Consider the following 17723-nt stretch of genomic DNA (forward strand, 5'->3'; position numbering starts at 1 on the left):
AAGGCGGCGTTTCGCGCATGCGTACTTTTTGCGTGATCCGCTGGCCTCGCTGCGTAGCCGTTGTTGTCTTTTCGGTTGGCGTGCTGCTCCCGCCCCTGCCAACCGCCGCCGCCGCCTCCACCACTCACAAAGCCCACGCCATGGCAGACCCTCGCGTCCGGCAGATCAAAATTAAAACGGGCGTAGTGAAGCGGTGAGTGAGTACCCGAGGGTCTGGGCCTTGGCCACCTGGCGCGTCCCACAGCGGGCCGGGTCTGTGGAGGGGGTGCCTGGGACCGTGTGGTCAGTTGCCTTTGGCCAAAGGCTGAGCGGCTGAGGTGGGGTGAGTGTCGGAGGAGGCGCACGTCCCTGAGGGAGCGCCTAGGTGCCTCACGCTGATGGACGTCAGTGCAAGGCCAGTGCTGTAAAGGGGTGTGTGTGTGAGAGAGAAAAAGTGTGCGTATGTGATAATTTGTTATTAGCCGGCCAGAGTGGCTGGGGAAGCTCAGCCAGATGGGCGGGGTACAAATAAATTATTATTATTATTATTATTCATCCAAGGAACCCGGAAGAGCAACGTCCTCGGTCAGGTTGATCCCCGCAACAGCCTTATGAGGTGGGTTAGGCGGGGAGTGACTATCCAGTGGGCTGGGTGGGATGATGATGATGATGATGATGATAAATAAATAAATAAATAAAACCCCGCCTATCTGGCTGGGTTTCCCCAGCCACTCTGGGCAGCTCCCAACAGAATATTAAAAACACGATAAAACATCAAACATTAAAAACTTCCCTAAACAGGGCTGCCTTCAGATGATGGAACCTGCACCACTCCATAATAACATAAGAGTCCCACTGGATCAGGCCAATGGCCCATCTAGTCCAGCACCCTGTTCCCACAGTGGCCAACCGCATGCTTATGGGAAACCTGGCTTTGGCCACTCTTCTCCACTGCCCTCTTTCTCAGTATTGATCTTAAGCTTAAGGCTCAGCCCCAGGAGTAAGGTTCTCAACGTAGGATAAACAGTAATGGCACTGAGCATATGAGGTGTTTCTTCCCTCCTCCCCCCACCCTCTCATACACATAATCCTGCAGGTGTGTAGGATTAGGCGATATGGACTCTAGGTCAGTGCTGTGGCTTCCAAGCAATTTTGATTCCTGGCAGTTTAGAAATGAAGCACTGTCTTAAATGCATATTTCTTAAGAGAAGCAGCACAATGTGAGTATTTAAAAGCGCTTCTCAGTGTGGCTAGATACCAAATGTTCTCAGCAGTATAGTGTGCAGGTTTTAACTGAAAGAATGGTCCAAGTGCTTTTATTTAAAAACAAAACAAAACAAACTACAGTATATTTCTTAAAGATGGATGATTTAAATTGGGTTAATGGTTGTATAGATGAATCAAAGGGCACAAGTTACCTCAAGGTGAGTAATCTGGGTTAAAGAAGAGTGTTGCGCAAGAACACTAGAGTGCTTCCAAGGAATGCTTAAGAATGCAATAATTATAACATGGGACATTGGCCATCCACCCCTGATTCTTGCTCACAATCATTACATCATGTGGCAAACATTCCTCCTTTTCTAATGACTTTTTACTTACATTGTCCTATATCATTGTAGCATCAAGGTATCATTTACATATGATTTAGTGATGCATGTGTGAATTGGGTCTATCCTGATGGATACATAGATAGGTAGTTATATTTATTATAGGATTTATTATAGGGCTATTAGTCTAGATTAATATTAGTATTAATATTAATCAATCTAGACTAATAATAGTTTAGATTAATATTGATTGCATGTGTTTAGGCAAATACTGGGGAAACTTGACAAGAGGCACTGTATTAAATCCTGTCTTTCCATTCAGAATATCACAACTTCATAGAAAAGTAATGAACATTCTGTCGTGGATTGCTCCACGGCGTTGTAGCAGAGAAGTGCAAAACCCACAGGTTCTTTAGTGCAGTATTCTTTTAATGTGAGCTATATACATACAGACAGTTCAGACAAGTAGGACAAATTCACTCTCACTCTCTCTGACTCCAGTCTACACCACCACACCCTGCTTAACAGGTTCCCCTTTAATACAGTACAACAGCCAATCCTCTGTCGGCCCACTCTTGCTGAGTCACTCTGACACAGTAAGGTTTGCAGGTCTATTGCATCAGCTTCTTTTACTTTGCATGCAAGCTGAAGCCTGCAGACTTACTAGGCTACACAACATTCTATGTATCCTGACACATTCACTGTTTTTTGAAACCCTAATCTCAGTGACAAAGAACAGAGATCACTGGCTGCAACTTTTTTTGTATGCTAGCAGTTGGGTGGATGGGTCAGTTCTTGAGATTTTAATCTAATAAACACAATTCTGAAATGTGGGAGACACAGATTAAGCTCATAACTCATGCATATCTCTCTGCCTTTGGTTCAGACTATGTTTCCAGTTTGGGTCAACTTTCTGAAGACTGACTGAAGGCCCAGTCATGTAATTAAACTGTTTATGTAAAATCCAATGGCCAAGCTGCTGTCACAAGTACCTGTGAAAACCAACTTTGACTGCAAGAGAGCAGCTAGCATTATGTTAAGATTGCCAAATGTTCTTTCATTTAAGACTAGAAATTGAGACCTATTAGAATATAATATATATCCTTTATTTCAGAAACCCAGAGCTTCAGAGCATTATATTAAACTTAGGACAAATCCAGAAAAGTTTTTTATTTTGATTTTAAAATGCTTATTTGATACTCCATTTAGCATGGCAACAGGTTGTAAACTGGGCTTCTAATCTCTGAGCAAAGTGTTTATTTAACATATTGTGCCGTGTTCATCCCACAGGGGTAAAAGTTTCAAGATATGGCTTAGGACATTGTTTTCTATCCAACCATCCTGGTTTTCTATCCAACCTTTGTCCACTGTCAGATCTAATGCTGGTCCCAAACCTGAGTGCCTTATATACCGTAGTACAGGAGGAGGAGGATGAGTATGTGGACAGTGAAGATATGTTCTTTTTTCTCACCTTCCTGTGTAGTTCAGGGGCCAGAGGTTTTTCTCCTCATGAAGCACATACACTGAACTCTCCTCTCAATTCAAGATACAGTACGTTAAGATAAGGGCGAAGAATCTTGGGCTTAGGTCTCTGTGTGTGTGACTGTGGTCCTCTATCCCTTTAGTGTTTTCTGTAGCCCCCCACACTTTACCACCCTGCTCTCTACTCTCTTTAAGTGCTTTTGCTTGGCTGAAATATGTCCTTGTATTGTGATCGTTTCTTGCTTGCTTGGATGAGGAGATGGGAGGGTTGATAGAAACCTGACTTCTCAATGACTGGAATGTGGCCTACTGTATAAAGTGAGCTGGCTGCTATGTGACCAGGTCCAGCCTCCACAGTTTTATTTCCAGATGAGATCAGCAAAATTGAAATAAATGCAATATTTATTTTCATCTCAAAACTTATGTGTTGCTTTAACATAAAATACATCAATAATAGCTTTGCATTAAATTGTATTTTTAATTGTATTTTTAAAAGATTTCATGACCTTCACAAAACTAATTTGAGAAGCTAGTATTAGTTCACCATTCTTTTTCTAGACTGGTAAAAAGTGGCTAAGTAATTTGCTTTAATGCTCAAGAGTTTGTGTGTCTGATGAGACAATGATTGAATTTTGAAACATTTTGAGAAGTGCAGTTCTATACATAACAACTTGGAATTAAATCCCCTGGTGGTTCACTTCAAAGTAAGTGTAAATAGGATTTGCAATTACAGGTAGGTAGCCGTGTTGGTCTGCCAGTAAAAATAAATAAATAAATAAATAAAAATCCTTCCAGTAGCACACGAAAGCTCATACCAAGAACAAACTTAGTTGGTCTCTAAGGTGCTACTGGAAGGATTTTTTTATTTTGTTTTGACTAGGATTTGCAAGTTCAGTCTAAGAACTTCTGATAGTTCTTGCATCTCTAATAAAAATGAATGGTATTAAAATATGTGTTGTTTAAAGTATTGATTTTTGAAAATTCATTTACTCCTGGTTTTTGTTTTAAGGTGGGCTTTAGATCTTATTAAGCATTCTTCAGAATATTCAAGTTCCCTGTATAGGGTGACAATAAAACCACCACCACAAATCACACAACACATATTTCAATTTGAGGGTTGATTTGAGGTGCATTGGATTCATTATTTTGTACCTTGACAGTGCTGAAAAGCACCATATCTGTGATTTCTACTTTTCAGTCAGTGGGGACAGTAGTCATCTGCGATCTGATGGTGGGGTGGGAACATATGAAAAATTATGCAACTGAAAGGGGTTCCACTTTACTGGCCTGGGGAGTATTTGTGAGTGTTCACATGATAAACTTTTCTCTCAAATTCTGTCCTCTTCCCCCCACCCCCTGAGTCTTGAGTTGCCAATCAGAATCTTAAGAAACACAGAGCTGAAAGAGGAAATGGGAATGAGTGCCATTCTTCCAACACTCACCTTCAGATTTATGTACTTTGCAAGGAAGGAAAACATATTTTTCTTCTTCTTTGGTGATCACTTTTGTAGCTGAGTAAGATTGGCTTCCATGAACATGGTCTTAACAGTAAGTCCGTAAGTGACTGTGGAGGCCAATTCTGGCTCCACATGTCCTTTCACAGTGGGGACATAAGTTTCCAGGTGGGAGTAGATCATGGTGAAGGTTTACCAAATATGCCTTCCTCTTAGCACATTTCTCCCTTTCATCCTGAGTTCGAGTGTCTTCAAAGCCCATGACATCTTTGGTAAAGACTGTTTTCCAGTTGGACCCTGTGTTTCCCAATTGTCAGTGTTTATGCTACACTTTTTTAGATTTGCCTTGAGAGAGTCTTTAAACCAATTTTGTTGACCACCAGCATTATGCTTTCCATTTTTAAGTTTGAAATAGAGTAGTTGCTTTGGAAGATGATAATCAGGCTTCCAAACAACATGACCAGTCCAACAAAGTTGATGTTGCCTGTCTTCCCAAGTGACATGTAAAATTTTTCAGATACACTGTTTATGGAATCTTTTGAGGAGTTGGAGATGGCATTTATAAGTGGTCCTTGTTTCACAAGCATACAGTAAGGTTGGTAGTACAATAGATTTGTAAACGAGCATTTTGATTTCCCTGCGAATGTCCCGGTCCTCAAACACACTGCACTTCAATCGGAAGAAAGCTGCACTTGCAGAGCTCAGGTGATGCTGGATTTCAGCATCAATGTCGGACCTTGCGGAAACATAGCTGCCCAGGTAGGAGAAGTGATCAACACTTTCCAACGTTACATCATTGAGTTGGATTTGTGGTGCTGCAGAAGGGTTGTTATGTGTTTGTTGGTGCTGCACTTTGGTTTTTTGGATGTTGAGCAATAAGCCAAGTTTTTCATAAGCTTCTGCAAAGATATTTAGGATGGTTTGGAGGTCACCATCTGAGTGTGCCCACATTACATTGTCATCAGCATACTGAAGCTCTATGATGGAAGTTATGGTGACCTTACTCTTTGCTTTCATCCTAAACAGCTTTCCATCTGTTTGATATCTGATTTCTACCCCGGTGGGGAGTTTCCCTTCAGCAATGTGTAGGATTATGGCAATGAAAATAATAGAGTTGGGGCGATAACACAACCCTGTTTAATACCTGATCCCACTGTGAATGGTTCGCTTTGATAGCCATTGTTATCTGCAATTGTTGCTGTCATATTATCAAGGAGGAGCCGAAGGATGTTCACAAATTTATCTAGGCAGCTGATTTTCAGAAGAACAGTCCATAGGGCATTATGATTTACAGTGTTGAAGGCCTTAGGTCAATAAACACTATATACAGGGGTTGGTTTTGCTCTCTGCATTTTTCTTTAACTGTCAAACAGTGAAAATCATATCCACTGTCCCCCTAGAAGGTCGAAAACCATTTTGGGATTCAGGAAGGGTAGCCTCAGATATAGTTAGGAGACTGTTTGCTAAGATCTTTGCAAGAATTTTGCCGGTTGCAGCTAATAAAGAGATGCCTCAATAGTTTCCACAATCTGTTCTGTCACTTTTTTTAAAAAAAAAAGGTTGATAATTTTGGCATCCCTAAAGTATGCTGGGATCTCCTCTCCCATATTTTTCCGATGAGCTTGTAAAGTTCTTGTGTAAGTTCAATTCCACCCACTTTAAAGACTTTGGCAGGTATTCCATCAGGTCCGCTGGCTTTGTTGTTTTTCCTTTGGTTAATAGCTGTACACAACTCTCTCAGATTTGGAGAATACTACAAGCTCATCTCTAATTTGTTTTTGCAGAATTTGTGAGAAGTTAAGGAGATGCAGGTAATGTTCTTTCCAGTGCAATGCAATAGCTTCTTTATCTTTTAGAAGTGTGGTACCGTCTGTTGAATGTAGGGGGCATATGCAATGATTTATTGGCCCATAGATGGTCTTTGTGGCTTTAAAAAAACTATGTGCATCATGAGTATCAGCTAAGTGCTGGTCTCTTGAGCTTTTTATTTTTTTTAATCCACCAGGTGTTCTTTAGTTCTCTGGTTCTTCTTTGAACCTCAGCCTTGGATTATTTCTTAGTGGTGCAGTTTCTATCTCTTTGCCAGATCTGAAAGGCCTTCCTTTTCTTGACAATAATGCGTTCAATCTCAAACTCACTATCATTCTCATCAAACCAGTCCTGGTGTTTCTTGGTTTGGTATCCAATAGTTTCTTTGCAGGCCTCAATAATGGATGTTTTAACTTGGTCCGGGGAACTCCAAAATCAGATGGTCCTTAAGAGTCGTTTGGAGGCAATCCCACTTAATAGGATCTTGAAGGGCTTGAGTGTTCGTTTTGTGCCTTGGCTTCCTTCCTTGAAGCCTGCATCGAGGTATAATCTTGATAGCCATCATGGAATGTATTAATCAGTGATCTTTCCAGCAGTTGTCGTCATAGCTCTGGTAAGGAGCAAATCACGGCGATCTTCAGCTCAGACAATTACATAGTCTAAGATTGTATACTAATGCACAGAGCATGGGAAATAAACAAGATGAACTTGAGCTCTTGGTACAGCAAACTAAATACGACATAATAGGCATCACTGAAACCTGGTGGATGAGTCTCATGATTGGAATGTAGTAATAGAGGGATACAATCTATTTCAGAGAAATAGACCAAACAGGAAAGGAGGAGGAGTGGCGTTATATGTCAGGGATGTGTTTACCTGTGAAGAGATCCAGGATTTAAAACTTCAAAGCCAAACTGAGAGTATCTGGGTCAAAATTAAGGGAGAGAAAAATAACAGTGATCTCATTGTGGGAGTTTACTACAGATCCCCAAGCCAAACTGAGGACACAGATGTTGCTTTCCTGGAACAGATGACCAAGCATTCAAGAGGAAGTGAGATAGTAGTAATGGGGGATTTCAACTATCCTGATATTTGTTGGATGTCAAACTCAGCCAAGAGCACAAGGTCAAACAGATTCCTCACTGGCCTTGCAGACAATTTCATTGTCCAGAAAGTGGGAGAAGCAACAAGAGGATCAGCCATTTTAGATCTGGTCTTAACCAATAGTGATGACTTGGTAAGTGGGGTAGAAGTGGCAGGATCATTAGGTGGGAGTGACCATGCTCTACTGGAGTTTATTATACAGCGGAAAGGAGCAACCAAGCATACTAAGACTCAAATTCTAGACTTTAAGAAAGCCGACTTCAGAAAATTTAGGGAAATGCTGGGTGTGATCCCATGGTCAGTAATACTAAAAGGGAAGGGAGTTCATGATGGATGGGAGTTTGTTAAAAGGGAGATATTAAAAGCGCAACTTCAAGCAGTACCAATGAGACAAAAACATGGAAGGTGCGTAAAGAAGCCAGGGTTGCTATCTAAAGAACTATTAACTGATTTAAGATTTAAAAGGGATATGTACAAAAAATGGAAAAAGGGGGAAATCACCAGAGAGGAATTCAAACAAATAGCCAGCACGTGTAGAGACAAAGTCAGAAAAGCTAAAGCACAGAATGAACTCAGGCTTGCTAGAGAGGTTAAAAGCAATAAAAAGGGCTTTTATGGGTATGTCCGTAGCAAAAGGAAGAACAATGAAACAGTGGGGTCACTTAGAGGAGAAGATGGTGAAATGCGAACAGGAGACAGAGAAAGGGCAGAACTCCTCAATGCCTTCTTTGCCTCAGTCTTCTCCAAAAAAGAAAACAATGCCCAACCTGAAGAATATGGAGCAGATGATTCAGCAGGGGAAACACTGCCCAGAATAAGTAAGGAGGTAATACAAGAATACTTGGCTAGTTTAGATGTATTCAAGTCTCCAGGGCCAGATGAACTACATCCAAGGGTACTAAAAGAACTGGCAGAGGTGATTTCAGAACCACTGGCAGTAATCTTTGAGAATTCCTGGAGAACAGGCGAAGTCCCAGCAGACCGGAGGAGGGCAAATGTTGTCCCTATTTTCAAAAAGGGGGAAAGAGAAGATCCAAACAATTACCGCGCAGTCAGCCTGACATCAATACCAGGAAAGATTCTAGAGCAGATCATTAAGCAAACGGTCTGTGAGCACCTAGAAAGGAACGCTGTGATCACTAAAAGTCAGCATGGGTTTCTGAAAAATAAGTCATGTCAGACTAATCTGATCTCATTTTTTGACAGAATTACAAGCCTGGTAGATGAAGGGAACACTGTGGATGTAGCCTATCTTGATTTCAGCAAGGCCTTTGACAAGATGCCCCATGATATTCTTGTAAAGAAGCTGGTAAAATGCGGGCTAGACAATGCTACCATTCAGTGGATTTGTAACTGGCTGACTGACCGAACCGAAAGGGTACTCATTAATGGCTCCTCTTCATCCTGGAGAGAAGTGACTAGTGGGGTGCCACAGGGTTCTGTCTTGGGCCCAGTCTTATTCAACATCTTTATCAATGACTTGGATGATGGGCTTGAGGGCATCCTGATCAAGTTTGCAGATGACACCAAATTGGGAGGGGTGGCTAATACACCAGAGGACAGGATCACACTTCAAAATGACCTTAACAGATTAGAGAACTGGGCCAAAGCAAACAAGATGAATTTTAACAGGGAGAAATGTAAAGTACTACACTTGGGCAAAAAAAAATGAAATGCACAAATACAGGATGGGTGACACCTGGCTTGAGAGGAGTACATGTTAAAAGGATCTAGGAGTCTTGGTAGACCATAAACTTGACATGAGTCAACAGTGTGATGCAGCAGCTAAAAAAGCCAATGCAATTCTGGGCTGCATCAATAGGAGTATAGCATCTAGATCAAGGGAAGTAATAGTACCACTGTATTCCGCTCTGGTCAGACCTCACCTGGAATACTGTGTCCAGTTCTGGGCACCACAGTTCAAGAAGGATACTGACAAGCTGGAACATGTCCAGAGGAGGGCAACCAAAATGGTCCAAGGCCTGGAAACAATGCCTTATGAGGAACGGCTTAGGGAGCTGGGTATGTTTAGCCTGGAGAAGAGAAGGTTAAGGGGTGATATGATAGCCATGTTGAAATATGTGAGGAGCTGAAAGGGTTACACACAGCTCAAGCTACGCCGGCCACAGGAACTGACGTGTTTGTTATGATGTTCATATGGGACTACTGTAATTCTCAGACCGAGTGTGTAAGTTCCTTCTTTGCTTGTATCGGATGTCATATAGAGGAGGGAGAAAGGTTTTCTGCTGCTCCAGAGAAGCGGACATGGGGCAATGGATTCAAACTACAAGAAAGAAGATTCCACCTAAACATTAGGAAGAACTTCCTGACAGTAAGAGCTGTTGGACAGTGGAATTTGCTGCCAAGGAGTGTGGTGGAGTCTCCTTCTTTGGAGGTCTTTAAGTGGAGGCTTGACAGCCATCTGTCAGGAATGCTTTGATGGTGTTTCCTGCTTGACAGGGGGTTGGACTGGATGGCCCTTGTGGTCTCTTCCAACTCTATGATTCTATGATTCTAGGTGCCAGTGGCAACTCGACATTCCGTTTTGGCGGCTGTCTGCCAGAGTAGAATCAACAGCAGAGAACTTGCTATTTCTCTTTGTGTGAAAGAGCACTGTGTTTCAACCGCCAGTTACCTGGGACTACTGAGCTGAAGGGAGGTACAGTCTGTCCTCTGCCACCAGCCAGATGACCTTTGGGCTGCTGGGAGGCTATGCCCTCTTTCAGGAGATCATCATGGTAAGGGGCAAATGAACCTGGTACCATCCATCAGCTAGTGAAAGAGCACCTCCTCAAATGCTTGCTTGCTTTTTCATTCCCTTGTATCATGTCTATTAGATTGTGAGTCTGTTGACAAGGGCTGCCTAATCTCTGGATATGCAGTACGTGGGGCATTTTGCCACCCTATTAGTGTTAAAAAATAATAAAGGCCTTGGTGAGCTTGAGGCTGAGTGCACTCTTGCCATCTATCTAGTACCAATACTTGTCTGTCTTTAATACACACATAAAACAAAGTGACAAACATCAGTAGAGCTAGCACTCCTAAAATTTAACAAACATTTTAAAAACACTAGTTTAAATTTGATTTCATTCACTTTTAGAAGTCTGTGTGTTCTTCCACAGTGCTAGATTGCACACATACCTCAGGTTTTTTTGTGTTCACCCATATCTGAACCGGATATTACATTATGGTCTTTGAAGGGGCACTTGAACCTCTATTATGCAGATGCTAAATTGTGATTGAGACATATATTCACAGATTGTCTTCATAAGTCTCATAGCTAGCCTTCGTTAAAAGTTACCTATGTAACTGCAATTATTATAATATTTTTGCTAGCCTGACATAAAAGCTGTTGACTCTATTTGAATCTGCCTTAGCTTAAGCAATATATGTGCAAATAAATGAATTTTCTGAAATGGTTATTCTTTAGCTGTTTCAAAATTGTAGTGGCTTTAAAAACTGCTGTGAACACAGTATGTTGGGGCATGTGAAAATAGCACTGACATTTGCCCATAGTTTCCCTCTGATTAAATGAAAGTGACACCAGTAGATTAGAATGAGACTAAGACAATTCACATTGCAATTGTGTTAGTTTAACTTTAACAATCTTTTAACACTCTTGTTTAAATGTAGCTGACATACCATAATTACAAATCTACAAGCCTTGATTATAGAATTTTGCATCATGAACCTATGGGAGAAGTGTATTGATTTTTTGGTAAGGCAGTCCTTTTTAGAAACCACCTTTCCAAAACTGTTGAATCTTCCCAAGTTTGTTCTTTTACCTGTGACTCTGATACATTGCTACTGTTTTATAAGCAACTATAGTGCCAAGTTTGACATAGCTTGTTAATATTTTTTTTTAATTTTAGTTTTAAAAAAGCACAAGCTCTCCAAAAAGCCTGAATAAAATGACTTTCCTAATCGAAACAATTTACTGAACACTAATAGTTGGTGAAAATAGATGCTGTAGCCCTCAAAATTCAGCAGAAACCGTAGGTTAACCTTACGTTGAAGCCACCATGACATTTAAGCCTACTCCCCTATTTTGGTATTTAGAAGGCCTGCATGAGAAATGTGTTGCAGTAGGCCCCTGTATTGCTGTTTCGGCTGAGGAACTTTATTTCTTCCCTCCCTTACTGTCATAAAGTTACACTTGTGGGTAGTGATATGTGTTTGGTTTAACAAATGAATATAACAGCTGCTACACGAACAGCAACTGAATAGTCAAAACAAAATAAAAAATAAAAAAATTCTTTCCAGTAGCACCTTAGAGACCAACTAAGTTTGTTCTTGGTATGAGCTTTCGTGTGCATGCACACTTCTTCAGATACTGAATAGGTGTAACTGAATATGTTAGCATCCATCTGTCTCAAGAGACGGAGGAGTGTGCCTCTGGGGTGAAGCCAGACTGCTGAAGTGACCTCTCCAAGGCACAAGCCAGGGTAGTGTGTATGGAGATCCCGGGCTGCCCAGACAGCAAGACAGAGAACAAGACCTTGCCTTGTCGGACCCCCCCCCCCTTGTTGGCCCCTTGGGGACTTTTTTAAACTGTTGTAAGGACATGGTTAGCCAGCTGGATCATAAGGTTCCAAATTTATCACACACTTCCAAGTTGCTTTGTTATGGAGCTTGCATACCAGCAGCCTATCTTCAGCAAGGGTGGAGAACCTTTCTTCTGTCGTGGTCCTCCTTTCCTCAGGTGTAGTATGTTGGGAGCCTGTATGATACCAGCAGTAGGCAGGGCTAAAGTGGATGGAGTTTGCAGGATTCTGCATCTCTCTCTCTCTCCCCCCCCCCCTTCATTTCTGTTTTTTCTTTCCCACTTTATGTCCTCCCTCACAGGGTCTTCCCCTGTCCCTACTGACTCACTGCAAAGTTTGTTCCCCCGAGGCTCACCATGTAGCAGTCACATGTTGTTTTTTCTCAAAGAGGAAGAAATTCCAGAAGAGTGGTCTAGAGAGCAAAAAGTGGGCTTTCAATAACCACAGGGCAGCATGATTTTTTTTCTGGGAGCCTCCTAGGCTATAAATTCCTCATCATTAATCTACAGAAAGTCTGCTGTGGAATTCTTAGAAGGTAAAATTTTATAACAAACTGACTAGTTGCTTTCAGTAGCACCTTAGAGACCAACTAAGTTTGTCTTCAATATCTGAAGAAGTGTGCATGCACATGAAAGCTCATACCAAGAACAAACTTAGTTGGTCTCAAAGGTGCTACTGGAAGGAATTTTTTTTTCTTACCGTATATCGCGGCGTATAAGACGACTTTTTAAGCCCGAAAAATCTTCTCTGAAGTCGGGGGTCGTCTTGTACGCCGGCAACATCATGACCCGGAGTTCCGCCCCGCCACTGGCTGCATGGAGCCTCTCCCCGGCGCTTCAGCCGCCATGGAGCCCGGGCTGGGCGTGGGCGGCAAGCGCGGAGGCTTCCTGTGCGGCGACGGGGAGCTTCTCCCCGCTGCCCCAGGCGTCGCTGCCGACGCCTCAGCAGCCGTGGAGGCCGTCCTGCGCTTCAGCAGGAAGCGCGGAGGCCTCCTTTGGGGCGACGGGGAGCTTCTCCCCGCTGCCCCAGGCGTCGCTACCGACGCCTCAGCAGCCGGGGAGGCCGTCCTGCGCTTCAGCAGGAAGCGCGGAGGCCTCCTTTGGGGTGACGGGGAGCTTCTCCCCGCTGCCCCAGGCGTCGCTACCGACGCCTCAGCAGCCGGGGAGGCCGTCCTGCGCTTCAGCAGGAAGCGCGGAGGCCTCCTTTGGGGCGACGGGGAGCTTCTCCCCGCTGCCCCAGGCGTCGCTGCCGACGCCTCAGCAGCCGGGGAGGCCGTCCTGCGCTTCAGCAGGAAGCGCGGAGGCCTCCTTTGCGGCGACGGGGAGCTTCTCCCCGCTGCCCCAGGCGTCGCTGCCGCCGCCTCAGCAGCCATGGGGGCCGCTGTGCGCTTGGGCGGCAAGCGCGGAAATCTCCTGTGTGGCGCGGGGGACGCTCTCCCCGCCGCTGCCGCCGCCTCAGCAGCCATGGATCCCGGGCTGGGTGAGTATACCCCAAACTCTGTTTTTTCACATTAAAAGTTGGGGGGTCGTCTTATACGCCGAGTCGCCTTATACGCCGCGATATACGGTATTTTGTTTTGACTATGGCAGACCAACACGGCTACCTACCTGTAACTGACTAGTTGCTTTCTTATATGGTATCTATCTTCGTGTTGTTTTTAAAAGCTTGCTATCATATTCACAACATGAAATCTAGACGACTGGGGGAATTCTTACCCTCTGTTGTTCAAAGCAAAGTAATATTGTCATATATAAATAAGACAACCAAACTTTTGATCTCACTACCCCACTCCAACTCCCTTGCTGGTGTCTACCTACCATCTCCTGCCTCCCACTTAACCTTTGGGATTCTGCCTTCTTAGTATTCATCCAAACAACCCAATATTCAGCTAACTGGAGGATTTCTTAAATTGGATTTTTAAAGTTAGATATTGATGAGTTCAGTGCTTTATATTCTATGAATTTAATAGATTTTTATGCACTGCTGAATTTTAATGATTGCATATTTTTAATCCTTAAATTAGAAAATTTCTAAATACTTGAATGATCAAACTGACAATTGAGCAAGCATTTCTATGGGTCTAGATTTTTCTGTTCCTCATTCAGGTTACAAATTGATTACCTATCAACCCTTCCAATCAATTAATTGCTTTGGGTTCCTAAAGCAATTGTTTTCTTTCTCTCTAGGGAGTTCTGATTTTTGTCTAAGTAGGAGATGTCATCTATTTACACTAGCAATTTTTATGCAAGTAATTTGTGTCCCTTGTAGAACTAATTTAATGTTATAATTATAAGATACCTTGTGAAGGTTATGCTCATACTTTTTCTTACCTGTTTTGTTTGTGTTAACAGACCTCAAGGAAATAAAAAATGTGTATGTTTTTATATTGTAAACCGCCCTGTGATCCTCTGATGAAGGGTGGTATAGAAATTTAATTAACAACAACAACAACAATACATTTTGAGCCTGAAACTTTCCTGTAAACTACCCTGCTAATAACTGCTAATAACTATAATAGATCTAACTTTATTCCATTAAAATGCTTTAAATTCAATTGAATTTTCAAAATATGACTTGTATGTGGGTAAATTGTGAAGAGAAATAATTGCTAAAAGAAAGGTAAAATAAATATGGTAGTTTCTGTTGGTGGTGCAGCTTTGATGTAGTCCTGTTGGAGTCATTGACAGAACTTTTGAATAATTGCTTTGAGGTTGCAACATAGGCTATTTTTCTGACCACATGTGGATTCCAGATCTTTTTATGTGAGTTTTGTTGCCTTGCATCACTTGCACCAAATTTCACTCTAGTTGCAAGTGTCATGGGAAAACCAGTTTAGGGTAGAATACAGTCAAGTGCTCCTGAGAACTGGGTTATTTATCTGCATTCAATGCCAAAACAGCAATACTCAGCTTGCATATATTTTATAATTTGATGTTTCACAGTCATGTATTTATAATTTAGAAAATTATAAATTTAGTTAAAACTAAACAGAGCTTTACCTAAATAAGCTTATATCCTAGGGAGATAAGCTATATATATATATATATATATATATATATATATATATATATATATATATATATATATATATATATATATATATATTAATGGAAAAATATGTTTGGGATAAACTGGCACACTTACTGCCCAGTTGGTTATATGATCCATCTAGGTTGCTGTGTGCTTAAGGACTTCCCCTTTGCCAGCTGTGAAAGGGGAACGAGCTGCATAGAGCTCCATCTGCCATTATTGGCAATGTGAACCTTGTGCATCTGAGGTTCTGGATCGCAGCCTTTGACTTTGAGATTACTGACTAGATTGCAACTGTTAGAGCTTTGATTAAGCCACATTATTAATGAAAGCTTCGATATTGCATATATACAGTGTAGGGGGGAAAGTATTTGATCCCTTGCTAAATTTGCCCGTTTGTGTTGATTAAATCTTTCTGTGAATCAGAGCCCTTATGAGGGATTCTATACACTCAGGTGCACAGTTTGTCCTACAGAATTAATTCAGCATGTTTGCAGTAGATATAGTTATAATGGTTTGGATAGAGCTCCATCAGTTTTTCTTGACACGTATTCTTCTAATGATATTTACAGTCCAGTATAATGTTGTAGGAAAAATAGGAGCAGATTGAAGCCAGATGTGTATTTCTTTTTATATAAACTGTCCTGGGAATTTAATAGAAGGGCAGTGTAAATATGGCTACAATAAAGATGTTACATATTTCTGGTGTACTGTAGGCTGCAAAGGAGACAGAACTTGCCTAGATCATTGTTACTCAGTATCTAGAGGATAAATTCCCCTGAGCAAATTTTGTAGCAATTTTATTTTATTACAAGCTTGTAAATAACCAGGTACAAGCTTGCACCAGCAATTATCAGCATGGAACCCAAAATGTTGGCTGCCCTTGGTAGCCACTCAGAATTTACTTTTGTTAGAACCCTTTCCCTCCAATACATGTTTGCTTGGAAATAAATTCCATTTTGTTCATTGGAACTTAATCCTAGGACAGTGTGCGTTGTTTGTAGCTGCAGTTCTTGCTTCCCTTCCCTACAAGGAGGTGTTTGTTTTGACTGTGGTTTGTGACTATACTGTGCCGGAGGGAACGATGAGGACTTGCCTATGGGGTAAATATACTGCAAGCACCTGCACCAGCCAAACAGCTAGCCTCAACTTTCTCCTCCTGACTTGGAGAGAAACATTGGGACGCATTCTGGTGACAGGCAGCTCAGGTTCTTGATGTGCCTTTGTCACCTATGTCCAAAATAGCTTAATTTCACCCTCTAGCTTGGAGCTGGTTAGAGGATGGCAATCTTTTCTGTTACTGTGCTGAGGTTTCTGAAACTCAGTACAGTTATAGTTGATGACCCCATCCTGTCCCCAACTCAGAGCTAGACAGGAAAGGTTGGGGTTCCATTTGCTACCCTCGTCTGACACACTTGCAATGGGAATGTGGGTCTCTAGTGCTTAAGGATTGTATTTAGCCTTTCAGTTCCTCTTGGAACAATATTTACAGTAGGCATTTACAGCACTTATATTTCATCCCAACTTACATAAATTGGAAGGTCTTGGTACTTTTACAACATCAGCATGCCATAAATTACTAATATTGAGTGTGCATCCGCAGGTAGGCCAATAATTATTATTTTCTTGGCTACATATCAGTGCACACATACCCTTTTCTGCAGTTGTTCCCACTCAAAAGGAGAATTATGGAAATTAAGTATACATGCTTTCTGTTGTATTCATAAATGTCCTATGTTGCACTGTCACTTAAGATATAACTACAAATCATTTTTAAGGAGAGACTCTGTCTCAGTGATAGAAAGCATGTATTCCATCCAAAAGGTTTCCAGTTCAATCCCAAGTATTTATGCCTATTAGTACCAACCAAAAAGTCACAGAAATGTTGCAAGCTTTCTCCAGAGCTCTTTATCTGCCAAGATGTTAAGCAAAGCCAGGGTGGGGGTGAGGAAAATAAAAGGTGCAGAAATAAAGGTCAATGTTGTAGCTATGAGAGTATGGAAATCATGTGCTGTGTAAGTCCCAAGTGCTATGATACCAGGCTACACACCTAGGATTCTGGGAGGATGAAGTAATGGCTGCTTTTTCCCATTGAGAAAATAAAGCGTAGCCTGTGACCCATATCACAATCTTGAACATAAGAAAAGCCTTGCTGAACCACGCCAAAGTCCTGTTTGGTTCAGCATCCTGTTCTCACAGTGACCAACCAGTTGCCTCTTGGAAACCCCTAAGCAGGTCCTGTGTGCAAACACACTCTCCCTGCTTGTGATTTCCAGCAACTTAGAGTTGATTATGCAAAGCTGACCTTATGGCTACAACACTGAGCCATTTTTTTACCACCACCCCCCCAATCTCACCACATCCTACTTTATTTATTTCTTGCATCACTGATGAAGTGTTCTAGAGAACTGAAAAGATTGCCACATTTTTGTGAGTTGATTAGTCCTAATAAAGGTATTGTGCAACTGTAAACTTTTTTCTTTATAGACCAGCATGGCCATTTTGTCTTATTTTATAAGATAGCATTGTAAAGCAGATATTCTGACTTATACTTCTACCCTTGATTATATTTACCAGAGCAATTAGCAGATTCAATGAGAAAAATTAGATAAAAATAGTATAAGAAAAGCCAAATAAGTCAGTAACTGGAGGAAATACACAGTGGTGAGAAACAGAAGCAAGGTAGAAACATTTAAGAAAAAAAGTAGTAGGAAGGGGTGGAAATGGGGGAACTTTTATACTATACCCCAAATCCAAATAACTAGCACTAACAA

The 17723-nt window shown here is 41.8% G+C and overlaps 1 protein-coding gene across 1 annotated transcript in view; it reads left to right on the plus strand.

Annotated features, from left to right (window-relative positions):
* The first annotated feature begins 10 nt into the window (after positions 1–10).
* The window catches only part of TBCA (tubulin folding cofactor A), a 34506-nt gene continuing 16793 nt past the window's right edge, over positions 11–17723 (plus strand). Inside the window, exon 1 of the mRNA XM_033163889.1 lies at positions 11–193. Coding sequence (XP_033019780.1) covers positions 18–193 — 176 coding nt within the window. The 5' untranslated portion in view covers positions 11–17. The remainder of the gene's footprint in view (positions 194–17723) is intronic.

This window comes from Lacerta agilis, chromosome 11 (genome assembly GCF_009819535.1).
Source record: "Lacerta agilis isolate rLacAgi1 chromosome 11, rLacAgi1.pri, whole genome shotgun sequence".
Taxonomy (NCBI): Eukaryota; Metazoa; Chordata; class Lepidosauria; order Squamata; family Lacertidae; genus Lacerta; species Lacerta agilis.